This window comes from Aedes albopictus, chromosome 1 (assembly GCF_035046485.1).
Source record: "Aedes albopictus strain Foshan chromosome 1, AalbF5, whole genome shotgun sequence".
Taxonomy (NCBI): domain Eukaryota; kingdom Metazoa; phylum Arthropoda; class Insecta; order Diptera; family Culicidae; genus Aedes; species Aedes albopictus.
Window position 1 is genome coordinate 101690839 of NC_085136.1, and position 27662 is coordinate 101718500.

Below are 27662 nucleotides of genomic sequence, written 5' to 3' on the forward strand. Positions count from 1 at the left end.
AACGGATGGTCCGTAGTGCTATTCTTTAGTCGGCTGCTATACGGTAATATTCTCAACGTTTGGGAAAATAATCATGTGATATTCTACTACCAATTAACAAATTACAATGGACATATATGTAGACATACAGTAGCACCTTCCGTATGTCGGATATATGTAGAGATGAATATATTCAAGTTTTTTTTGTCATAGCAGCGCTTACAGTCTAAACAGATCTCAAAACCTCACAACAACCTAGAACTCCTCATAGCCGGGCATTGGGAACTTCGCGCTGTACGCCTGCACTTCCTCCTTCAGGGCTTGCACCTTGGCGTTCAGGGTCTTGTCCTCATGCAGCACTCGCTTGAAGTCCACCAGTTTCGGTCCCGAAACGGCCGTGATCTCCTTCGACAGCTGCAGTCCCCGATCGATAAAGTCCACCACGCTGGCCATGTCGGACTCCACCAAGCCTCGTGTCGTCAAAGCCGGCGTACCCAACCGGATTCCGGACGGGTTCAGTGCACTCTTGTCTCCGGGAACGGTGTTCTTGTTACAGGCGATGGAGATTTCCTCCAGGACGTACTCGGCACGGGCTCCGGTGATGCCAGCCGGACGAAGATCCACCAACACCAAATGGACATCGGTTCCACCCGTAGAGATGGAGTAGCCGCGTTCGAGCAATCCCTTGCACAGAGCCTGGGCGTTCCGGATGATCTGTACCTGGTAGTCTTTGAACTCGGGCGTCCGGGCTTGTAGCATACAGGTGGCAATTCCAGCGATGGCGTGGTTATGTGGACCTCCCTGAATTCCCGGGAACACGGCCTGATTGATCTTGGCCTCCAGATCGTACATCACCTTATCGCCGTTGGGCTTAACGCTGCGAACTCCTTTGCGGAAGAAGATCACACCGGCACGGGGACCCCGGAGCGATTTGTGCGTTGTTGTGCTGACCTAGGGTACAGTAAAGGTTGAGATTTAGTTACTTACAAACAGATCTGTAGGATATCCTCCAAACTTACCACATCGGCAAACTCGAACGGCGACGGGATGACTCCGGCGGCGACCAGTCCGGAGATATGGGCCATATCGGCAAATAGATACGCACCGTTGGCATCGGCAATCTGGCGGAAGCGCTTGTAATCCAAGCACCGGGAGTAGCACGAGATACCGGCTATGATGATCTTGGGCTTGAAGTTCTTGGCGCTCTCTTCCAGCTTGTCGTAGTCGATCAGGCCCGTCACCGGGTCGACCTTGTAGGGCATGCTCTCGAAGAAGATCGACGTGGCGGAGATTTTCTTGGTGGCGGTCATGAATCCGTGCGTCAAATGGCCACCGTCCGGCAGGTCCAGTCCCATGATGCGACCGTGCGGTTCGATCAGACCGGTGTACACGGCAAAGTTGGCCGGGGAACCGGAGTACGGCTGCACGTTGCAGCCCCATTCCTCCGGGTTCAGGCGGTACGCTTCGAGGGCACGTTTCTGGGCCAGCAGTTCGATTTCGTCGATGAACTCGTTGCCGCCGTAGTATCTGTACCGAGGAGAGAGGTGTGTTTGAAAGTTTATTCGCTTTATGGATGAGGTGATGACTTCGGGTGTATGATGATAAGCATATGGCATAACAACGAATGTGGTACGATCTGCCAATCTGAAACACGCGTTAGTGAATTTGTTTTACCCCCCGGAGTGCTTATTGCAGATAAGCAGAGAATGTTTGTCTGTGGGTTCCTAAGCTATGATGTGTCTGGTGCAAGGGCCATTCGGGGGCAACTGTGCGAATAAATATACAAATATACGCTTGGTTGCATAGCGATGCATCCAAGGTTTGCGATTGTACTACATACTAGAATGGCCGTGCATTGCATTGATAAGAATGTCAATTTTATGTGCATTTTTGTTTTAAGCTACCGAGCAGCTTTTTTGGGGGACATACATTGTTTCCTGGGAATGATTACTAATACTGCAGAGTTTTTAATGACTAAAATTAGAATATTCTTTCACAGAACTTAGAGACCGAAACAGCTCAATCGAAGCAATCAGTTGATATTCGATTATAAATCGGCTGATCGTAGCAACCTGTAAATATGTTCTTGCTAACAGGTTATGAGCCTTCAGCACCATGCCGGTTTTTTCTCAAGCCTCTTGTCTCTTTTTTGAAGCCTCTTGCGATTGGATGGATCTGAAGAATTTCGCGAAGCTCAACAATTCAAGGCTGCAAAACGGTGAGTCGAAAAGGAGAGCGTCCAACATAGCTCTGGTGCTCACAATTTCCTACCTCATGCTTCCACGGGTCAAGCGATGACAAAGACCGTCAACTAAGAGTTGTGTATTTAGCTGGTAGTGCAGCCTGGGCACTGTTGTCCTTCTGACTTAAGCTAGATTGAGGAGGTACCACCCGAGCGTCTGTTCACCAAGGAGGTGCGACTCAAACAGCGTCTGTTCTGGCATCCAGCGGCTGAATATGAAACGCTGTTTCGCGTCAGCTATACCTAAGGTGGCAGTCTCACCAACGCGATGTAGGCAGCGCTACCCCGGTAAGGTAGCCTGTCGAAGCCTTACACCACCACGAAAAATGAAGATAATAGAAGAAAATGCGAACGATACTCTTGGAAACCGACCCGGCAACGAAGGAAAATGTGATTGCTCAGGCGCAAGAAAGTATGGAGCAGAATGATATGCGGAGGTTTTACGAAACTGTCAATGGTGTGCGGATAAAAACAGCGCCTTCTCCTGTCATGTACAACGACCGTGAAGGAAACTTGCTGACAGACAAGACAATGGTGGCTGCCAGGTGGAGAAAGCACTTCGAGGAGTTGTTGAACGGTGGGAATGGAAGAGCGACAGACAGAATTCGAATCGAAGACGACGGACAAGCTGTGGAACCTCCAACGGTAGACGAGGTCAAGATAGCCGTTAGAGGGCTGGAGAACAATAAGGCTGCTGGGAAGGACGAACTCCCGATCGAGCTTCTGTCTCAAGCACGGTAGTGAGCAGCTGTATCAACTCTTACATCGTATTATATTGATGATATGGGAAGAGGAAGAACTGCCTGTTAGTTGATTGGATGGTCTCATTTGCCCTCTTTACAAAAAGGGGCATCGACTGGAGTGCGCGAATTACAGAGTAATAATACTGCTCAATTCAGCGTACAACATTTTGTCCGGGATTCTGTTTAACAGGCTAAGGCCGATTGAAGAGTCCTTCGTCGGCGAATACCAGGCGGGTTTTCGTAAGGGCCGAGCAACGACGGATCAGATGTTCACCCTGCGGCAGATTCTCAATAAATTTTCGGAGTACAACTTGCAGACCCATCATCATCATCTTCTTCTTCTTCTTTATGGCTCGACGTTCGCATTGGAACTTGGCCTTCAATTTAGTGTTCTTTTGAGCACTTCCACAGTTATTGTTAATTTGAAGGGCTTTCTTTGCCTGCCATTGCACGAATTTGTACATTGTGTGGCAAGTACAATGATACGCTATGCCCAGGGAGTCGACAAAATTTTCCCGACCGGAACGGCAATCGAACCCGCCGTCTCCGATTTGGCGATCCAAAGCCTTAACCACTAGACTAACTGCAGACCCATCATCTATTTATTAATTTGAAGGCGGCGTACGATTCAGTGAAGAGAAACGAGTTATAGCAGATTATGATCGAACATGGATTTCCAACGAAGCTGATTAGACTGCTTCGTGCGACGCTTGACGGATCGAAATCAAGTGTACGGGTTGCGGATGAAATTTCGTCATTGTTCGTAACCTTTGACGGACTGAAGCAGGGCGATGCTCTTTCGAACTTACTGTTCAACATAGCACTGAAGGAGCGATAAGCAGAGCTGGTGTGCACAGGAGCGGAACCATTGTCACGAAGTCGCATATGCTCCTGGGCTTCGCGGACGATATCGACATCATCGGAATCGACCGTCCGGCCGTGAAAGAAGCGTTCGTACCTTTTAAGAGGGAGACTGCGAGGATTGGACTTACGATTAACACCACAAACACTAAGTACATGATTGCTGATGTTCAACGTCGGTCCGGCCGTGGTAGTGGTGACAAAGTAGTGCTAGGTGGGGAAAAATTTGAAGTTGTGGATGAATTTGTTTATCTTGGTACTCTAGTGACGTACGATAATGATGTTACCCGCGAGGTGAAAAGACGGATTGCGGCTGCAAATCGGGCCTTTTTCTGTCTGCGAAACCAGCTGAGGTCCTGCAGGCTGCAAACGAAGACAAAACTCGCATTGTACAGATTTCTGATTCTGCCGGTCGCTTTATACGGTCATGAAACGTGGAAGTTAAAAGAAGTTTTTCGGAGAGCCTTTGAAGTCTTCGAACGTAAAGTGCTGCGAACAATACTCGGCGGTAAACTGGAGGACGGCATCTGGCGGCGTCTCATGAACTACGAATTGTACCAGGTATATAAAGAGATGGATATAGTGAAGCGAATACAACACGGCAGGCTGCGGTGGGCTGGACACGTAGCTCGTATGCCGGAGGAACGACAAGCTAAAATTATATTCAGCAGAGAACCAGGAAGGGGTCGTCGGCTTCGTGGAAGGCCGCGCACACGTTGGTTTTTTGCAGTTGAGGAGGACCTAAGGACTCTAAACGTTCAGGGCGACTGGAAGCGATTGGCCCAGGACCGAGGCCAGTGGAGGCGGATACTTCATTCGGCGTAGACTCATCGCTACGAGTTGTAGCCCATCAAGTATGAAGTATCTTGATCGCATCCAAAGTAGCTTTGGCCGTCTTGGTGTCACGGATCAAGGGGTGTTTTCAATCGTCCACAAGAAAGCGATCGTAGCCTGGGGCTTGGTGTCACCTTCTTCCAAGGCTTCGTACAGTGGTTCGGGGGCGGCCTTTGACACAAACCGCCAGCTCTCGAATCCGCCTAGCTTCCATCAAAACTACCAATCAACATAGGTATTGTTCTGTAGATGTGGTTGGTGGTTTGCTCTACATAGCGATCAACACAAGGCCAGATGTAGTGATCAGCGTGTTGTTACTTGGACGGGATGCCAGCGCTCTAGATACTGAATTGAAGTAAAGCAAACAATGCGTTACCTTCTAGCAACGAAGCATTTCCGGCTGACGTTGGGCTGACATTGCTGAATTCAAGGCTTGCGTGGACACGGATTTTGTTGGAGTTCACCGAGTTAGAATATCTAACAGTGACTGCCTTATCACTTTTGGCGGTGGCACGATCCGTTAGGCCACGCGCAAACCTAGGGACAAGCCAGATGCAGCAAGAGTAACTCTCTTATCGAAGTGTTGCTCAGAATTCCTCTGGATGGCTCTGGATCACTCTGGTTTTCCCGAAGTGTTGCCTGATATGAGTGAAAAATAGAACAGTCTTGCCAGATTTCCCGCTTCGTAGAAAGGTTTCTGAATGGATTCGAACAAAAAGAGTACTCAGGATTGCTCAGAGTGTCACAGTGTTCACAGTGTCTTGCCCCTAGGCGCAAGCCGACCAGCGTCGTCTAGTCGTCGACGTTCACGAAACGGAATATTTGAAATCCTTTCGGCTTTATCTGAAGACATGGGGCACATTTCCTTGTTAGCTTCTTAACCATTCTTAACCATTCCAGAAGCTGCTCGATGTATTTCTCCTAGTCCAGGGACATCTTTCCGGCAGTCTATATGACACGCATCCCCAGGATCTGCTCAGCGTAGCCCCCCAGATCCTTCATTTGGAAGCACGCCATTAACTGCTCATTAAACGCGTTGACCTTGTCTTATTCGTTGGCGAACACCAGTAGGCCATCCCCATATACGGCCCATATAGAGCCTTCTTCTGACGACACACCTTGCCGCCGGACACTGCAAAACCTTCTGGCTGCTCTACGTAACTTTCCTCGCCCGTCACCTCGATTTGAAGACATGCCATTTGCATTTTTGCGTCGAGCTGATGGATCTTCTGCCCTAGTCTCGCAGCTAGGGCCATGGACCATGGAGTATCGGACCACTGGTGAATCGGTTTCACCGAAGTCGAAATCCTTTAACCGTTATGTGTCCGACAAACTTTTTGCTTTTTTCTACACCGTGCTTTTTAAATGGGCGCTGGATACCCGGGTACCCTGTCGGCCACATAAGGGTTAAATTGCGGGTATCCCTTCTTCACAAATCGCGCTTAAACTGATGTTGACCAGGTCAGGTCAGTAGGTCGGCTCCAGAGACACGTTTTCCTCCATTTGTGCAATTGGTTGACCAGGAACTGCTTTGCATTCGGAAGCTAAAGGCAGACATAGGTGAATCGGTGAGCAAAATCCTGCTTTACGAGGACAATCTCAGTGCGATCCGGCAACTGAAGTTGGAACGGGTCGAATGAAGATCCAAATACGGGAACACCGAGAACTTCGTTCAACAAGGTCTACAACAGTAGTCAACAAGGTGACTACTGACCGTAATCTAATGCCTCTGAAAATATGTTTGAGGACATGCCTACTAGAGTAGAGTGGGTCATCTTTTATATGGACAAGTGGAAAATGGAATCGTATTCGATCAGATCCTAGTGTTTTAGGTCCCATTTGAGGTCCTAAATAAGGGAACAAGTGTTGAGATTGGTATTTTGGCAATCCCACTGTGTGTATAATTGGTAACGTAAGTTAGGACAACGAGGCCATTGTGAAGCTGATAAAGTTAAAACTTGCGGCCGGTATCAAGATCAGTTCGTTGCGGTTCGTGTGAATGCTGCATCGAAAGGAAGATGAGGTTTCCAATTACCAAGAAGGCAAAGCGCATAGCCAAAGTCAATTCTGGACCTCATTCATAGCGACGTTTGCGGATCGATGAATACGAGGACTCATGGTAGACGCCAGTAGACGACTACAATAGATACACGATGGTATTTTTTTTCTGAAGCAAAAGTCGGAAAGTTCTGGATGTTTCAAGCAATTCGTAAGAACCGCGGAAAATCATTTAGGAAAGAAGTCGAAAATCCTACGATCGGATCAAAGAGGAGAATTCGAGAGTTGTCGAGATGAACTCGTTTTGTGAATCTGAAGGAATCCAGCGACCATTCACGACGGCATATACACCAGAGTAAAACGGCGTTGCAGGACTGAAGAATCGCTCGTTGTGTTGATCGAGATGGCACGTTGTAAGATTCTGGATGCAAACTACCATAAAAGTTCTGGGCGAAGGCAATTACAGCAAATCACCTGTAGAATGAAGAGAAACCGGATTTGGCTCATCTACAAGTCTTTGGGACTCCGGCGGTTGCTCATATTTCCAAGGAATAGGGGAGGTAGCTAGAACAAATGAAGTTGATATATTATCAGAAACTATAATAGAGATCATTTTGGCCATCATAGCCACTCTACAAAAAATACTATTTAACAATCCAGAACAGTTAAGTACTGATCCAAGCTGAAGAACTGTGACTTTTCACCTTTAGACCCTAAATGAGCATGCATTGGAAATCTAGCATCATAAAAGCAGTGGCGATTCCCTAACCTCAAATGGCTTAAATATAAACGACTCATAGAAAAGTGGTCATTTTCCATACCAAAATCAGAAATTGCCAATAAAGAAGTAAGGGTGGGAGCAATAATAAACTATAAAATTTCCATAAACAAATCAAAAAGTGCATAAATAAATCAAAATTTCCCATAAATAATTGATTTTCGAGCAATAAAAAATGTCGGAATTTCCACAAACAATTCAAAAATTGCAATAAATAACTACATTTTTTCCACCAAAAAAGTTCAAATTTTCCATAAATAAATCTGATTTTTCCATAAATAAATCTGATTTTTCCATAAATAATTTAAAAATTCCCAATTGAAAAACATCAAAAAAGCAATTGAAAATTTAGCAATAAATACGAAACAATGAGTAAAGTAATAGTTTCGGCCGAGCCATGTGGCGAAGCCGCATAGAGGATTGAGGAACTGAGGCGGCAGAAGGCCGCCGATGTTTCCGAAATCCGACGCGCCGTAACTGCGTCGATTCGGATCTAGGCAATCCACAGATCCAAGAATTTGCCCGGTAGAATGCGAACAGAGATGTTATCCCTTTTTAAAGTCCGACGAGCGTTAGCGAGTTCGGACAGCAAGCGATTGTCTGTTAGATTACACATATAGTTTCAGTATTTCTATCATAATAGCTCTGTGATTTAGTATGTTCGATTTTTTTTTGTTGGAAAAAATGTAGTTTTTTATTGCAATTGTTGATTTATTTGTGGAAATTCTGGCATTTTTTATTGCTCATAAATCAATTATGTATGGGAAGTTTTGATTTATTTATGCGCTTTTTGATTTGTTTATGAAACTTTTATTGTTTATTATTGCTTCCACCCCTATTTATTTATTGGCAATTTTCGAATTATTTATGGAAACTTTTTAATTTATTATGGGGCGTTTAATTGGCTGCCAACCTCAAATCTACCTGTTCAACGAATGCAAATTCTTGATTTCTCCTAACAATTTGGCTTGTAAAATTAAGATAATAGTCGTTTCCGCCCATTATCAATTTGATTCTGATTCAGAATACTCCCAAATGCATCTTTTAGGGTCGTTGAACAAATAAAAAGTGATGCTACGAGACGCCACTGCATAAAAGCAATGGCTCTTGGAATATACAGTCTTATCTGACAGTTTAGTGATATGAGCAGTAGATTAGTTGTAAACTTTAACATAAAACGTTGATAAAACGAATTTTGCACATTGTTGTTACTCAAAACTGGATACATGTTATGAAAGCACACATCGTAGAAAAGCAAAGGCTTCTTCAAACTTACCTCTGCCCGGGCAGTCCCTCGGAGTACTTGTTGTGCAGACAGGATCCCAAACACTGCAGCACCGAGAGCGAGGTGAAGTTCTCACTGGCGATCATCTCCAGTCCGTGCACCTGGCGTTTCTTCTCCTTCCGGATCAGGTCCATCAGCTCCGGGTCGGACTCCCAGAGGTTCTCGTGCAACAGCTTGGCATTGCCGGACATCTGCCGATACACACGGAAAGATGATATTTAAGAACATTTTAGTCGGTTATTGTAGGAACGTTGCACAATCTATTGTCGAGGGTAATGATCAGCAAACATTGTTGAACAATTCAAGAAATGTTGCTGACAATCAGTTGTTTCGAGTAATACTGATGAAAAGCTTCAGTGACATTTTGCTGATAAGTCGAGTAAAAATAGAAAACTATTGCAATTACTTTCTTGTGGTTACACTGAGGCATCTTAACGGCTTAGTATGGCTATAACTTATTTCACTAAGTGCTGGATCACTGGAATTCACTTCACTATAGAGAACAAAGTTTTCTAACTGAACCTTTCTCGTCAGTAGTTCGTAGCAGATTAAACGTGCTTCAGCGATGGGAGTCCGAGCTTAGTATGGTTACTATCGCGATCCAGGGCCCCCTGTCTGGCGATGTGTTTGTTGCATTCGCGTGACGACGACCGCCCGACGGATGATGGTGATAGCAGCCTAGCGCAGGACACAGAGTACAGACAGGCCTTTCGTCGTGTCGACGTTATTGATCACTTTCAACAGTAAAATAGGAATATTTTTCTATTTTTACTACGCCACGTCGGATGTCGGAAAATATCAATGATGAACGTAGAATGCTGCTACGTTTGGGGTCGATATGATAAGGCAATGAGCTTCAAACGTAATACAAGTATAGAGAGTTTCTTTTTAATAATTTCCAAGACACATCTATTGCTACTTGTTTCTATAACTAGTAACATGCAGTTGAAAGGGCTTGCAATGGAAATCTCAACGTGTAGTTCGTTCCTTATCAGCATACCAAGGCGAAAGGGCTTCAATGTTATAGTAATGTTTATTTTCTTTTACAATAACACGGAATACTACACGGTATTACTACCTACATTGGGAATAGTAGCCAAGCGTTGATCTTCGCCTATCGCTGTTGTTATGCGAGTCTGCGTCAAAGGATTGAATAAATACGATTCAAAAGAGGCTTGTTTTGCAATTCATTTGTGAACAAAACATGTTTTCACCAGTTCGGGCTAGAGAAAGTGTTGGCCTTGAAAATTAGCAAATTTTATTAGTATCAAATGTAACAATTAACGAGCACGGTTCAGGCTGGCTATTTTCCTGGTTAGAAAAAGTGTTGGCCTTGATATTTGACAATTTCCATTGAAATGCAATAAACACACTGCAAAAGTAGCAAAATTATCAAATTGAATGTTGGTTCTATCTGACACGGTAAAGGCTGGGTATGCTGCGCAATTTAGATCCCATTGTGATCCACCAGCCTCTGCCCAGCAACTCCTATCCCTACCTCCTCGAGGTACCGGCCGAGAACTATGAGCAACCTTAGGGGCCGTCCATATACCACGTGGACAGCTTGGAGGGGGGAGGGGGTTAGCGAAAAGTCCACGCTTGTCCATGGAGAGGGGGGTGGGGGTTCGTCAAATGTCCACGTGGACAACATTGACATATAAATTAGGAAACAAGAATCTACAAACGAAAAAAAAATATGTCGCATCATTAATGAGATTCTCTTCAACAGTTCTTTCATACAATTTATTTTATGTTACTTTTTCAAGAAAAAAAATCAAGGTATTGATAAACAGACTAATTTGTTAAATTATCAGAATTTCTAATAACTTAGTTTTCTTCATCGAGGAATATTCTGGAGATTTAAAATGGAGTGTAGACCATGCAAATGTTGGTGTTTCAGTCTGAAAAGTTTCATTGAAGTTCTGTATGGATTTTTCGAAGTTTCATATCAAATTTTTAAACTACTTCAAAGGGTAAGGTGGCCCACACTTATATGAAAAACAAAATTTTTGAAAAATACCAAGTCTTACCTCCTAAATCAGTTGTTTTGGACTCCCAGAAGTTACGTTCAAAATTTGAGCACAATCGGTTGAGCCTAAGGGGGCGCTCAAAACGCTTGAAGTTTGTATGGGAAAACTTGGCCAAATGTATGCAGAACTTTTAAGTTTTCGAATTTTGCCGCTAGGTGGCGTTGTGTGCGTTCAATAATCAAACCCATTGGTATTATTGTAGGTGACTATATGCCAAACAACTTTGTCGAAGACCGCAAAGTGATCCAACGTATGTGAAAAAAATTATACCCTAGGTAAAGTGAGGATAAACTTAATTGTTGTTTTTCCAATACATGTAAAGGAATAATATCAAAAATGAAATCTCAACACTTTGCCTCACTTTGCCTAGGGTATAACATTTTTCACAGCCGTCGGATCGCTTTGCGGTCTTCGACAAAGTTGTTTGGCATATAGTCACCTACAATAATACCATAGGGTTTGATTATTGAACGCACACAGCGCCACCTAGCGGCAAAATCCGAAAACCTAAATATCCTGCATACATTTGGCCTAGATTTCCCATACAAACTTCAAGCGTTTTGAGCGCCCCCTTAGGCTCAACCGATTTTGCTCAAATTTTGAACGTAGCTTCTGGGAGTCCAAAACAACTGATTTAGGAGGTAAGACTTGGCATTTTTCGAAATTTTTGTTTTTCATATAAGTGTGGGCCACCCTAATGTAGGGATTTGAAGGCTTATCTCAAAAACTTTGTTTTGTAGGTTCCTTTAACCCTTTGGGGACGGATGGGTCGTATGTGCCCAGCCGAGAAAATCGACCATCACAAACGTGTTCTAGACTAGCGAGGTTGCATCCAGAGAGGTGAAAATGTCGTCTCCAAAGGGTTAAAATTTAAGATGTTTCTAATGGATATTAAAGTCTAAACCTCAGCAAAACAATTTAGTTGCTGTAAATCTTGTTTTTTTGTAAGAATCTAAGAAATAAAGTTCTATCTCAACAAAAATCTAAGATTTAAAATTACCTTATCTCTACAAAACAATCAGACAATCATAGATTGACCAAACATTCTAAAAAACACCGTCTTCAACCAGAGGCTGTACAGACTAAACATTGAACAATCACTAAAATTAGGCGATGGACATCACACGAAAAACACCCAATGAAGAATTTTACGTTTAACGGAAATTTTTCACCAATTGGAGCAAGAAACGAATCCACTCTCACAAACATTAAGCTGAAATAAAAACAATGTTGAAAAAATTGTAGGTACCTATTTTGTGCTACTTGTTTGTATTCTATGTAAAGCTCTAGAATATTTGTATTTTATAAAGTATTCAATTATATTTAAGACATTGTTTACAAAAAAAAACTATATTAAAAAAAAAAAAAACCTTTCAAAATCACCTTTTCCATTTATTTAAGAAATATGAAAAAAAAAACTTTTTTCGGATGTCCACGTGGACATTGGGGGAGGGGGGTAGGGGTCAATGAAAAGTCCACGCTTGTCCACGGGAAGGGAGGGGGGGTCAAAAACCATGAATTTTATGTCCACGTGGTATATGGACGGCCCCCAACTTCATTGGGAGCACCCGCATACTCGCCGATCTACTGAAGGACCGCGGGTTCGGCATCGTAGCGCTGCAGGGGGTGTGTTGGACAGGATCCATGGTACGCAGGCCTGGTAGTAAGTCACTTTTTAGTGATTTGGTCACTATTTTCGAGTCAGTCACTACAAAGTCACTATTTGCATGAAAAAGTCACTAAAGTCACTTTTTTCAGTAAAATGGTCACTAAAGTCACTATTTTCGTAAATCTGACAACATTTAGAAGATCACATAAAACAACAATACCAAAATTGATGCACAAATTTTCTCGATAAACATGCTTAAAAAAATTTTCGGCTGCGCCGCTTATTAAACCATTATTATGTCGACTCATAGCTACAGTTTTATCGTATTTGGAAGAAGTCAAGATGGATTTGTAGCTAAGATCGTAGATGAATTTCTGCATTATTATATTTTTTTATAGTAACACTGCAATATTATTGCAATTAAAATTTCAGTTTTATTATATCACTCTATATCCACGAATTCAAAAACTGGAAATATTTAAATGTGTGAAATAAGTTTATGGGGTCAAAATACGATAGCACACAGTGCATTGTATTCCCCTCAATTGGTTTATCTCGAGTTAATCGGTAGTTTTAAAATTAATTTTAGAATTTGCAAAACAATTTCTGTAATACAAATGCGTGATAAATTTCTGCAAGAATTGCTGGAGGTTGTTCTGACGTCATTTGTTCAGCAGCTCTTCGCTGAAATCCATTTTATGATGGAGTTAATTTGAGAGTTTCTGATGAAAATCTCCATGCACGTCATAGTGAAAAAACAAATTTGTTGGAGTTATTTCAAGAGTATTATGTATTTGAAATTAATAAGAAGTTTGTTCAAAACGTTTCTTATAACATTTCTTCAAGAACCTTTTATTCATCTCTGACCTCATCAGTCAAACTGTTTTTTTTTTTTGAAGAATCCATAAAGTTTCATCAGAAACTTACAGATGCGTTCAATTACAGAAGTTCCTCCAAAACATTTCAAGCTACATTGTTCAGGAGTGCAGTATGAATATCTTCATTATTCTTCACAATGCTTCAGCGAGTATTCTTCTGATTTTTTTTTGTCGTGGCATAGCCAGGATATTTTATCTAAAATGGTTTCAAAATCTTTTCTAGAAATTCAGAATGTTTAATCGATTAAAACCTCCAGTTCCGCAAGTATTTTTTCATGGGATCTTTACCCGAATTTTTCACGCCAAACAATGCTCCCTTTTTCATCCTACTCAAAGTAAAGGATTAAAGCGCTGTTTAAATGATTTCTAATTTTTGCATTTATTGTTGGAAGAGAGCACATATAAAAACCAAAAAGAACAAAATCAATCGATACGGTATTCGCTTGGTTTTAAATAGGTAGGATGAATTTGGAAGCATGGGATTACTAATGGCTCACTGACTTTATGTCGAATTTTCCATCTGTTCGAATCACAATTTTTCACTGCAGCCGTTTTTTTTCTTATTTTATAATAAAATTTTGTGACGGCTCTGGCTCATTTCAGTTCAACTTGAGTTAAACCGTTACAGTTTGTAAAATAATTCATCAAACAAAATGTAGGTTTCGCATGTACGATACGTATGATGAGCTATTTTTTTTATATCGTCATTAAATGTTTACTGAAAATAGGAGAATATAGTTAAGGCTTCTCAAATTGAACACTTTCCAATACAATAAAGAATTATTCAAACGGGGATGCTACGGTGATCTGATTTTGTTGCCGCTTATCATGCGCAACCAGAGAACACTAATATCAACATTCACTCAATACAGCAGCGGGAGAAAATAAGGAAAAACGCACTTTGACGAACAAAGTTTGCAAAAAGAAGTATTGTGTGACTTTTCAAAAAGAATTATCACTCTCTATAGAAACTTTACCTAAACATCGACACTCTCATATTGAAAATTATCAAATAATGCAGCTTTTTCATGATCAACACTTTTATGAGATCTAATGTGATGTGAGCGTTTTGCACCGATATCCCTCGTAAAAAAGGTAAACATTCAAATTTCACGACTGTATTGGTGAATATTTTGGCTGGAGCATAAATTTATGCTCCACGTAAGAAGGCACAATCCAACCTGTCAAACTCCATAGTGAAAAAATAGGATGCCGTCCCCTTGATTCAAACATAGCACAAATTCTGGAGTTTGGCTAAAAATATGCATTGATTTTCTCGGGAATTCATCAAATGTTTAGCATATATTTTCAATTTTCCGATAATTTTGAGGTCACTATTCAGTCACTATTTGGTCACTTTTTTAATGATTTTGGTCACTAAAGTCACTATTATTTTGCCACCTGAATGCTACCAGCCCTGATGGTACGAACGTTTAGAGGTAATCATACCATCTACCAGAGCTGCGGCAACACACGTGAGCTGGAAACAGCTTTCATCGTGATGGGTGATATGCAGAGGCGCGTGATCGGTTGGTGGCCGATCGACGAAAGAATGTACAGGTTGAGGATCAAGGGCCGATGGTTCAACTTCAGCATAATAAACGTGCACAGCCCACACTCCGGAAGTACTGATGATGACAAGGACGCATTTTACGCGCAGCTCGAACACGAGTACGATCGATGCCTAAGCCACGACGTCAAGATCACATTGGAGATTTGAACGCTCAGGTAGCCCAGGAGGAGGAATTCAGACCGACGATTGGTGAGTTCAGCGCCCACCAACAGACGAACGAAAACGGCCTACGACTCATTGATTTCGCCGCCTCCAAAAATATGGCCATACGTAGCACCTTTTTCCAACACAGCCTCCCTTATCGTTACACCTGGAGATCACCACAGCAGACGGAATCTCAAATCGACCACGTTCTGATTGACGGACGGCACTTCTCCGACATTATCGACGTCAGGACCTATCGTGGCGCCAACATCGACTCCGACCACTATCTGGTGAAGGTCAAACTGCGCCCAAAACTCTCCGTCATCAACAATGTACGGTACCGGCGACCGCCACGGTACAACCTAGAGCGACTGAAACAACCGGATGTCGCCTCAGCATACGCGCAGAATCTCGAGTCCGCGTTGCCAGACGAGGGCGAGCTCGATGAGGCCCCTCTAGCTGTGCTCATTCGTATTCTAGACTCCAACAAGAAAAGGTGTTCTTCGAGACTTATTAGCTGGCGACAGGAAAAAAAATCAATCAAGTGTGTGCAAAGTAGTAGTGGCAAAAGTGCAGTTGCAGAGTGGATTTGAAAGTTGAGTTCCGGCTATTCGGCAGCGAGAATATTTCATCTCCAGGGAGTCAACTGGAACCGAGGTTGAAAGAACCGGCAAGGATCTTGGATCATTGCGCCATTGCCAACTGTGTAGTACAATTCTCAAGCGGACATTGTTAATTGGTAGCCATTCTGGTAACAATCACGAACCATTTGCTAACTGGCACCTACACAGCGGAGCGAATCCTTTGTTCTCTATAAGCTGACGTAAGAACCCGGATTTTTGTTCGGCGATTGGACGGGAGCCTTTCCAATTTCCACGGATTTGCCGTTTTCACTGGCTAATTGGCTGGTGCAGGTTGTGACACGGAAAATTTGGTGGAAATTGGAAGCGTGCGAACCACTGCTCATCGAACGCAAATTCGTCTGGTTAACAATCTGGATTCACCACGACCAAACATCACGCTTCCTACGCCTAGACCAACATCCAGGACGCACGATATGGCTCGGGCAAATGCCTCGCCGGATAATGTCGGTATGGAGCAGCCGCAAGACTCCGAAGAAGAACATCCCAATCGAAGAGCTAAACGAAGACGTGAAGATCAGCTTCAGCCGAGCCCTGCGTTACGGCGATCGAAGCGTATTAGGCATACCAAATTAGATTCGAATTTTGTGTATTACGATCGACAGTAAGATACTTTGATAATCATAATTAAGATGAACTCAAGTTCGCTCAGATCTATAACCTTATCGAAAGGGGGAAGAAGTTGTAGTGTCTCAGTGGACACATTCGAGATTGAAATACTTTCAGTGTATTATAATAGTATTAACCCTTTATTTAAACATATGCATTTAACAGTGTAATCAGTTGTCAAACGAAGTGAAATGAATTTTAACCTCTTGTAACGATGTCTGAAGTGAAGTAAGTAAATGAAATAAAAGAGCGATGAGCTGTGCTCATTCGTATTCTAGACTCCAAAAAGAAAAGGTGTTCTTCAAGACTTAAAGCCTGTATCCGCAATAATCGGGACACAGAAATATGGCTGCAACTCTGCAATATATACATTAAAATTGCTCAAATTTTGCCTGCTAATATCTCAAGATGTCCCAAGTAACCACTAAGCACTGGCGTAAGCGGTCTAAAGGTCATACAGCAGCTTTTTCGTGTCAATAAGCTCGGTAGGAAATTTTCAAATGCTCTCAGGCATTATAAATAGTAAGCACTGAAATGAGCCGTATATTAGTATATGACGCTATGCTAAAGTGCTTGTAAACCCAGTGTCTATCAGCCGAATAAGAAGCCTGACAGTGCTGTTAAAAGGCTTGGCGTGCATGACGTTTATATCAATCAAAGCTGATTTCAAGCAAAACAAAACTGAACCGAAGCAAGGCAATAAAATCTCCTCGGAAATTTCGTACGATCGATAGGGCGGTGGAAGCTTGTCGTCGGACACTTCAAGCATTAAATTGAAACAGAACATGTATAGCTGCTTCCTCGATTATGCTATAAATGCATCGGATGTTTACCTGTGGAGTTTCAACCATTTTTCCTACAAACGAACACCAAAACTAATCGATGGGTCCCATTTTGATTCCTCTTGTTACGGAACCTCGTCAACCTCCCAAACATCCCTAGCTGCATCTCCTGCAGATCTCTCTCCACCCTCCATAAAACCGTTTTATACATTTCAAATGCGGCCACATTATGCCCGATTTCAGATCCGAACATCGGATCATCCGGAACATTCGGATCGAAACATCAGTGCTGTCCCAACTTGTTGCCTTTTTTCCTTAAATACGGTGCTGAGCAAACCGATCTCTTGGTGTATCGATGGAGCAGATGGGAAACGTGACGACATCCACTTAAGACTAACCCCGAGGACATCAGATCGAATCTGGATCAGGCCATAAAAATCGAAGAAAAGTAGACTTCGATGGAAAACATACGAAGAAAAACATAAAGAAAGTAAATAACTTTTTTTTTCTTTTTTCTTGACCCATTTTTGACAACTCTTTCACCAGAGACTCGGTACGCAGATTGAAGCTGGCCGTATATCAGCCGAATATTTCGCCAAAATTGGCTTTTAAGCAGATCTATTATAGGATGTAGTTCTAATGAGCTCTGTTAACTTTGCTCTTCATGTGGATATAGAACCAACTTGGTGCCAATTTTTACAGCTTAGTGGTTACTTGGGGTGTTTAGTTCACCTGCAAAATTTCAATTGAATCGGTGAAGTATCTTTTGTTGTAGCAATGAAACAGTACAACTTAAGCAATTGAATTTTGTACAGCCCCTGGTTTAGCTTGTCAGCGCTGTAACTTTTGAATTTGACAAAAGAAAGCGCTGAAATTTTGAACACAAACCTCTCAATATACATTTCTTGCATAGGCAAAATTTCAAAAAAATCGATGTGCTATCAACAATTTTTTAGCCGAAACATATATTGGGGCTAAATGTGATTTTAGCCCCTCAGACAACCATTAGTGAGCACCCCTTATTGTTTCGATTGTATTGCTGAAAGTACTACATCAATAATCACCAAATTTTTCAGGAATAATATACACATAATCAACTACCTTCTGTGAAAATTTCATGAAAATTGGCAGAGACATTCAAAAGTTATGAATGGGCAAACATCGCACATGAAAAACACGAAACATTTTCACTAACACTATCCCCTATCAACACCAGTGTCTTTTAATCCAATCGATAAAAGTTGATTAAATTTTGCAAGAAAGTGTCTCTATAAGTATCATAACTGCTCACGAAATTTCATAAATATCCTCAAAGAACTTTGAATTGTAGCGGAGAAGAACCATCTAGTATGCGAATGAAAATTAATGATGATTGTACAAAATCTTAAAAACCACGTCTGTTTGTTTCTCATCCACAGTTAAAAGTAATGCATCGATTTTAATGAAATTTTGCACAAATAATAAACATACATCAAAGAATTCTCAGTTAATTTTTGATCAATTTTTATTGATTCAGTACAGAGTTACTGCCATACTTCTGTGTCCCGATTATTGGGGATACAGGCTTTATTAGTTACCAAGCCGGTTTCATCGACGGCCGGTCGACAAGGGACCAGATCTTCGCCGTACGGCTAATCCTCCAGAAATGTCGTGAATACCAGATCCCAACGCACCATCTGTTCATCGACTTCAAAGCGGCATACGACAGTATCGACCGCACAGAGCTATGGAAAATCATGGACGAGAACAGCTTTCCCGGGAAGCTTACCAGACTGATAAGAGCAACGATGGACGGTGTGCAGAACAGCGTAAGGATTTCGGGTGAACTATCCAGTTCATCGAATCTCGACCGGGACTACGACAAGGTGATGGACTTTCCTGCCTACTATTCAACACCGCCCTGGAAGGTGTTATGCGACGAGCCGGGCTTAACAGCCGGGGTACGATCTTCACGAAAGCCGGCCAATTTGTCTGTTTTGCGGATGACATGGATATTATTGCTAGAACATTTGGAACGGTGGCAGAACTGTTCACTCGCCTGAAACGTGAAGCAGCAAAGGTCGGACTGGTGGTGAATGCGGCTAAGACAAAGTACATGCTGATTGCTGGTAGGTGAGACTGAGCGAGACAGGACAAGCCTTGGCAGCAATGTTACGATAGACGGGAATACTTTCGAGGTGGTGGAAGAATTCATCTATCTCGGTTCCTTGCTTACGGCTGACAATAACGTGAGTCGTGAAATACGAAGGCGCATCATCAGTGGAAGTCGTGCCTACTATGGGCTCCAGAAGAAACTGCGGTCAAAACAAAACGCTAATAAGACCGGTGGTCCTATACGGGCACGAGACATGGACCATGCTCGAGGAGGACCTGCAAGCACTCGGAGTTTTCGAGCGACGCGTGCTAAGGACGATCTTCGGCGGTGTGCAGGAGAATGGTGTGTGGCGGAGAAGGATGAACCACGAGCTCGCTGCACTTTACGGCGAACCCAGCATCCAGAAGGTGGCCAATGCCAGAAGGATACGGTGGGCAGGGCATGTTGCAAGAATGCCGGACAACAACCCTGCAAAGCTGGTGTTTGCAACGGATCCGGTTGGCACAAGAAGGCGTGCAGCGCAGAGAGCACGATGGGCGGACCAGGTGGAGCGTGACCTGGCGAACATTGGGCGCGACCGAGGATGGAGAGCGGCAGCCACAAACCGAGTATTGTGGCGTATTGTTGATTATGTCTTGTCTTAATGATATTGAACAATAGTTATTTATGTAATGAGTTGCAAAAAGTTGATTTTTTTCAGCACGAGTCGTACATTTACCCAACGAGGCTTGCCGAGTTGGATAAATACGGAGAGTGCTGAAAAAATCGAGTTTTGCAATGAGTTCCATACAAAATTTTATGCAATGATTTGTTCATTATGCAACTCATTTCAGTTGCATAATGAACCAGTTCGGAAAAAATGGCCATTATGGTACCAAAAGGAGTTATATAAAATAGGAATTATGATACTGAATTGCATAAATAAATGTATGTATGCATGTATCATTTCTTAAAAGGACAAGAAGTTGTTATTTTTGAAATTGAGCTATAGTTTCGAATGACAGCCAGCGATACCAACCTGAACAATAGGAAATGTCATAAAAGTGGGAACTCGTCGTAAACAAAATACCACTTGTTTTTATTCACAGGTCTGGGCGTGTAATCTAATGATCTAACCCTGTTCCGGCAGCACTGCTCCAATGCAGGAGTGTGAACACGCCGAACAAGATGTCAATGCGGTTGTGGTAGGTCCGATTGGCAGCTCATGTCAAGGAGATGACTAGCGATATCGACACGAATGCAAAACATCGGTAGTGCGTTATAATAAATATATGATCCCTAAATTTCTTTCTTAGTTTGGATTGTTAGCAGCTAAATGTAAGTTCCGTTATAATTTATATCACTGAATTCAGCTTAACAGATATATTTACACAGAACTTTACAGCAGTTATAAGAGTTATCCTGTAGTCATCTGTAGATAAAAAGGGTCTGAGAGCAAATAACCTTAACCTAAATTTGCTTCCAATATAGTCAGATACATTTTGTTTCTCCTAAAAGATTATCAACCATTTCTGGAGATTGTTCTGGAATAACGGTTTAAATTATACATACGAGAAGACTATCGTAAGTTTATTCACATATGTTGAATTATACACTTCTAATAAATGCTACCTTTTTAGCTTTAAGCTTCGACGATCAAAACGCTCTAAAGGTTCTTCTGCCTTCCGAACAAACCCTTTGGAGCCGGAGAGGTTATATATGACCATAACATAGAAACTGCTGTATAAATTCACACATTTAATAAAACCGAACAATGTCTTTGACAAATTTGTTGCAAATTGAGTCCCCTATTTAGGAAAAATGGGAATATTTGTATTTGATGCTTTATTGACAACCTAGAACATTCTGAACACCATGAAATTTGGAGAAACGAAATAATTAGCATACCAGTTGTTCTAAAAGCTGAATTTGGATATGGATTACATTCATACGTATTCATTTAACCTTCGCACAGAAAATATCATGAGGTGTTTAGTAGTCTGGGATGTTCTAGGTGTTCCAACATACCCTATAGAGAAGTCCTCCAAATCTACAAGAATAATTTTATGTGGTTTCGTCATTAATAATAGCATTGTATAATCTACTGGGATCCGTGAAGCTCTTGAAGTCCATAATACCATATGTAGATACTACATGGAATATTCCAGGTCAGGCAATCTACCTTGGAGTTCAGAATTTCAAGTCTACACTCGTAACAGTAACCATATATGTTATACTGAGTAACGTTGCACAGTCACCCGCAATTACTTGACCAATCTGAAGATGCTAGATTTTATTATACACTTTTGGAGCATTCAGGGTCGTCCAAACTGTCGTATAATGAAGTCCATCTAATCTACAAGAATAAATTTATGTGTTTTCGCCGAATCCGTGAAGCTTTTGAAATCTAAATATCATTTAGCGACAATGTAAGGATATTCCAGGTCAACCAAACTACCTTGGAATTCAGAACTTCAGGTCTACACTCGTATCAGTAGTCATATCTGATAAACTGAGTAACGTTGCATAATTAATCGCGGTTACGGAACCAACCTAAAGTTCACTAGATATTATTATAAACCTCAAGGTCGTCCAAACTGTTCTGAAGTTTATGTCTTGATAGTAACAGTAGTTATTCTCACAATGAACTGTAACATTACGCACCCAACTGGAGCTCACTTCTTAAAAATCTGTGGCTATGACAGTAGTTTCTCTAGCTCGAAGACCTGAACTCGAGAAGGACATGCAAGCACTCAAAGTGTTCGAGCGTGAGGTGCTTAGGACCAGTTTTGGCGATGTGCAGGAGTACGGTGTGTGGCGGCGAAGAATGAACTACGAGCTGTGCTCTGTGACGAACTTAGTATTCAGAAGGAAGGCTCGTTGGATAAATGTACGACTTGTGCTGAAAAAATCGAATTTTGCAATGAGTTCCATACAAAATTTTATGCAATGATATTTTAATAATGCAACATTTGAGTTGCATAATGTTCATAATGCAACTCAAATGAGTTGCATAATGCTCATATTGCAACTATTTTTCATTATGCAACTCATTTCAGTTGCATAATGAACCAGTTCGGAAAAATTGACCATTATGACCAAAATGAGTTAAATAAAATATAAATTATGATACTGAATTGCATAAAAGATATTATTACGACTGTAGGCTCCATGTAATATATTGCAGGACAGTGTGTAGGATTCTGAATATCCCGAGGCTATGTCATTGTCTCTGATTATATTCTGTGAGCTCCAGTAAGTATAATAGATTATGAAACATAACTCTACATAGCCAAAACAGAAATTTAAATGGCTGTAGATGCTAGATTTTAAACATCATAACAGTTTGAATGACCCCAGTTGATCAGATGATGTCCATTGAACATTCAGAAGCCTTACTGGATATGACAGATTACATAGATCGCAGCTTTGTATTATTGAAGAAGTTGCCGTTTCACCCGTAGACATTAAGATCTAAGCTCGAGAACAGTTTGGATGACCTAGCATATCACGACTGATCTGATACTGTCTATTGAACTTTCGGAAGACTTACTGGTCATGATAGATGAACAAATTGTAGCTTTGTGTAATGAAAAAAGTTACCACAGACAAACAGACCCAACACTTGCAAAATTTCCATCGACCACGCTTTTAACGATTATTTTAAATATTCATTAGGGTGGCCCACACTTATATGAAAAACAAAAATTTCAAAAAATGCCTTAGTCTTACCTAAATCAGTTGTTTTGGACTCCCAGAAGCTACGTTCAAAATTTGAACAAAATCGGTTGAGCCTTGAAGTTTGTATGGGAAAACTTGGCCAAATGTATGCAGAAATTTAAGGTTTTCGAATATTTCCGCTAGGTGGCGCTGTAAGCGTTCTAGTCTAGTCTAGTCTAGTCTACACATACACAGCCATTCATTGAAAGAATCCTGGAAAATGATGGAATCGACTAATTCCATCATTTTTCTTGTCATTATTAATCCTTGCAGTACATCTGAGATGTATTACAAACATTAAAGCGGCCAGGCCTACTGTGCAGCGTTGTTATTGTTATTGAAATCAAAGAACGGGGACATCTCGTACCAACCGTTCCGTATACGAAGCATGAATATGAAATATTAACGGTGGGAGTGAAGTTGCTAAGAAGGTTAATGTCACTCCTTGGTCCTTGGAATCCTGGGATGGGACACAGGTATTTACCCCTGATGCCCTGGCCCTTATGCCTAGGCTTAAGCGCCTTTACTCGCTCTCTGAAACGAAAAGAAAATACTAATCGCCCAAGTAATCGCCCCCCTTATTACAGCAAAATAAATTTCAAAATTATCAAAAATTATAACATTAAAATTAACATTACACTACCAAATGATCCCCCCAGAATTGATATATTATGTTTTGTTTATATTAAATTAAATACTAAATTACCTTATTGGGTAAACATAAATGCCAACTACTTGTTTCAAGAGTAGAACTATTGATAAGCAATAATAAACTGAATATAAAAAATACTGATTCACAATAAATCTTTGTTCGTTGATTTAGAAAAATTAAGACAACTAGCAATAGTATTTGTTTAGGCACTTTTTTCTTTTTGAAAATGTTTTATATGCAAAGAAACAGTCAATGGAAAGTCGTGGGAAGGAAAGAGTTCAACGAGCATGAAAATACGAGTACACTCTACAAGACAAAAACGAAATAAACGATCAAGGGCTGCAAAACTAAACTAAACCCGATCATAGACCACGTTATGAAAAATATTTGTATAGTTAATTTCAATTGAGACAGAAGTACGGAATCTCAAATCAAAGTGCGATACTACATCAAATCGTTCCGATGTCTTCGCCATACTTATTCTTATGAGCTAATGAATAAGTGCGGTGAAGACACCGGAACGGTCCAACGCTAAATCACACTTTCATTTGCAATTCCGCACTTCATCGTCGTAATTTTAACCGCGCACTGCGCAATAAAACTAAAACTTTAAACAGTCTGTAAAAACAATGGTGTCAATATTTAGCATTCCTCAATCGGAACAGACTCACCGGATGCCTCCTTTTCCACTTCAATACGTCGATGCCTCGTTTCTGTGGTACATTATAGTCCCTCTTTTTTGTCTTCCTACAGTGAATCACCACAAATCACACTCGTTGTACTGCTCGGAACTACCCCTTCTTCATTCACTTAAGTTATTTAAGCACAACTACATGAATTGCGCTGCCAAAAGAAAACTTTTTGTAAATTCTTGAAATTCAAAACTTGAATCCAAAAATTGACAGCGGCACCGCTAGGTGGCGCTGTAAGCGTTCAATACGTAAACCCCTTTGTATTATTGTAGGTGACTATATGCCAAAGAACTTTGTCGAAGACCGCGAAGTGACCGACGGCTGTGAAAAAAGTTATACCCTAGGCAAGGTGAGGCAAAGTATTGAGATTTCATTATTGATATTATTCCTTTACATGTATTGGAAAAACAACAATAAAGTTTATCCTCACTTTACCTAAGGTATAACTTTTTTCACAGACGTCTGATCATTTTGCAGTCTTCGACAAGGTTGTTTGGCATATAGTCACCTACAATACCAAAGGGTTTGATTATTGAACGCTTACAGCGCCACCAAGCGGCAAAATTCGAAACTTAAAATTTCTGCATACATTTGGCCAAGTTTTCCCATACAAACTTCAAGCGTTTTGAGCGCCCCTTAGGCTTAATTGATTTTGCTCAAATTTTGAACGTAGCTTTTGGGAGTCCAAAACAACTGATTTAGGAGGTAAGACTTGGCATTTTTCGAAATTTTTGTTTTTCATATAAGTGTGGGCCACCTTAATATTCATAGTTGTGGTTTTCACAACCAGAGGCGCGCGCATAGTTTTTCTTTGCGTTTGACGTTTCACACTACCGCCTTCTATTGACGATATTGCACAACACAGTGTTCTTGTTCGTTTTGGATTGGTGTTTCTCGATGATATCACCGAGAAACACTAATCCAAAACGGACAAGATTGAGTAAGCGGTGTTCTAAGCCATATCAAGAACACAGTGTTTCGTAAAACATTTCCAAGAGATGATGGTAGCGTAAAGTGGGCGATGAATTTTCACGAAAATTGTTCTAGGTGTTACGTCTGTTTGTTTGTGAAGTTACCGTTACGATCGTAGCCTTTGAGACCTGAACACAAGAACAGTTTGGGTGACCTAGGATATCTCGACTGAACTGATACTGTCTATTGAACTTTCAGAAGACTTACTGGTCATGATAGATTACAAATTGTAGCTTTGTATTATGAAAGAAGTTACCGATACACCCGTAGACTTAAGGATCTATACTCAAGAACAATTTGGGAGACCTAGGATATCCAGAAAAATATTCTGCATCATATTCTACCCTTTTTATACTGTTGAGCACCAAAACTACAGAAAAACGAAGAAAAACTCTATAATAACGCTTGGAAAAATTCCAACTATCGTCAAAATATACGGTATATTCTTGGACAATGTATTACATACCATTCAACAAGTTATTCAATTTTCAATCTGAACATAATATAGTAGTGCAAACATGAACATGAGTCACTGTAGATATTCTTCTCAGTATGTTATTCTGTTACCCCTATTACCGAAGTGAATCGCCCATGACCTTCAAGCAATTTTTGTTCTGCTGAAGGATCAAAGTACCTACAGTCCTTGAACTCTATTGCGCGTGGATGCCCGCTATATGTTGTTGAATTATCTGTTAATTCAAGTGGATTAACCAAATTTAAGTTCCTCGATCCTCAGTTTCGACTCCCTGTTGTGTTACCTCGTCCACCGATTCAAAGAATTAGTTTCGTCGTTATCAGTGAATTAGCATCAATCAACAAGGGGTCAGATCAGAGTTAGTTTGCACGTGTTTTCCATACTTAAACGAAACTACTGCGAGACCCAGAGGCACTAAATACTAAAACTAATCACGTTTGGAACCCTATCCCACCACTTACCTTGGTTGCTTTGGGGAGGCTCACACCGTTCAGGACTCCGGACAGGGAACAGATTGATCGTTTCGTCGTCGAAGCAAAGGGTTGATTCTGCAGGGCCGATGGCAGCGTCGTCAGTGGCGATGGCGCGGATGATGAAATCGTTCCGAAGTGTCTCGCTGAGGAGACCGCAGTAGTGGTGATAGTGCCATTGCTGGAGCCGCTCGCTAGATGCTGTTGATGTTTATCCAGACGGAGACGCAAGGTGATCGCTGGTGCGCCGTGAGAGCGAGCGAGAGGCACCAATCCGGCACGTACGATACTCGCCGACATGGTTGATGGTGTTCGGCACTGGGCTTTTAAATATTGCACTTTACGGCTGATATCTCACGCAAACTAACACCTATTTCGCTATGTTATTGCTAAGGCTTTTCGCAAGATCCTCTTGCAGATATATGGCACCAGGTCCCTTGCGGATATACTTTCAATCACGAAACACTGACTCAACTCGAACTGCTCAGCTGCCACTGACGACGGTTTGGACAGAAAATGAAATCGAAAGCAAATCCTCCTCCGGGTCTTGTACTCATTGCTGAATCTCTTATCAAGCAAACACGGATTATATTTCGTCAAGCGATAACCTCTCGCAGCATCGACATTAAAACTTATTCATCCAGGTCCGAGAACACACGGCGGGATGCTGATCTGATGGTGATTCTACTTTCACGTACCAAATTTCAGTTCGGAAGTGTCATCTGTAGGACGTCATTGATGTTATTTATTAACGAATTCTTCAAGATTCGAGGCACAGCTTTCTTATCGAAGAAAAAAACATTTGCTCAGCAAATATCACTATCGCCACTTTCACTGTATATTTAATAAATATGACACTATTTATATCTGCAGAATGCAATCTGAGTTACATTTCACCGGAAAATCAACAAAACTGCTTCTAAGTTTATTTTGCTTTCATGCGAAATCGATCTGTTTACAATTTGCACCATTCCGGCCGGGTGCTAAAACGTTTCACGCACACTAGCGGATAGCATAACCGGCTGGTAACTGTTTTTGGATACACCACCAACATTCACCGCACCCCACCCACGATCAAAGGGCTTTTCCCAAAATTTCATTCATAAAAGTCTAGCGATCGTCTAGTCGGGCTGAGTACATAAGCGGTCCCATCTAGACACCACGTGGTGCGTGCTGTCCCGTTATTTACTATATAACAACCAACGGTGGCATAGCAGTACATAACACCCCAGCTGATTGCTCGCAGCGGATTGCTCGTCGATGGCTGGTCGACCACCACCGCGGAGGGACATGGTGTGATCACTAACACACTCGCATGAAAGGTTTCTTTGCAGCGGCACCTAATGTGTCCAAACGGCGCTCGGTGGGGATGCTCGCAAAATAAAGAAGGCCAGCTGTTGGGATTTTTTTTTCTTTATTATCGTGCAAATTGGTACGATGGCGTCCAATATTTTTGTTTTGATTTTGATTTTGATTCATGGAAAAAATGCACTTCTAACATCGACACTGCTTCGCTGCGACATAGGGTCTGGGACCATTTGGGCAGGAGCACCTATTTTGGGCACTTGCTGCTATAACTCAGTCAATTTTGAACCGATTGATTTGATTTTTGAGACACGAT

At 41.7% G+C, this 27662-nt stretch overlaps 2 protein-coding genes across 3 annotated transcripts in view; both read right to left on the reverse strand.

Annotated features, from left to right (window-relative positions):
• Nucleotides 1-27662, reverse strand: part of LOC109398402 (thioredoxin domain-containing protein 5 homolog) — a 199336-nt gene that overhangs the window by 65001 nt on the left and 106673 nt on the right. The gene's annotated exons all lie outside the window — the stretch shown is intronic.
• LOC134285076 (serine hydroxymethyltransferase-like) lies at nucleotides 114-27046 on the reverse strand. Of its 2 annotated transcripts, none has more exons than XM_062845108.1 (4): nucleotides 26033-27046; nucleotides 8712-8911; nucleotides 999-1506; nucleotides 114-930 (listed from the first exon to the last, which is right to left on the reverse strand). In XM_062845108.1, the coding sequence occupies exons 1-4, from the start codon at nucleotides 26339-26341 to the stop codon at nucleotides 235-237; spliced, it is 1713 nt and encodes a 570-aa protein (XP_062701092.1). In that variant the 5' UTR covers nucleotides 26342-27046; the 3' UTR covers nucleotides 114-234. The 2 variants fall into 2 exon arrangements, with proteins under 2 accessions (XP_062701092.1, XP_062701093.1); XM_062845109.1 differs by lacking the exon at nucleotides 26033-27046 and adding an exon at nucleotides 9127-9373.

Coding starts and splice junctions, on each gene's coding strand:
- LOC134285076 (XM_062845108.1), bottom strand. CDS start 26,341: ATGTCGGCGAGTATCGTACGTGCCGGATTGGTGCCTCTCGCTCGCTCT. Junction 1,507..8,711: donor GAGGGACTGCCCGGGCAGAG/GTAAGTTTGAAG, acceptor TCCTCGGTACAG/ATACTACGGCGGCAACGAGT. Junction 931..998: donor CGTTCGAGTTTGCCGATGTG/GTAAGTTTGGAG, acceptor ACTGTACCCTAG/GTCAGCACAACAACGCACAA.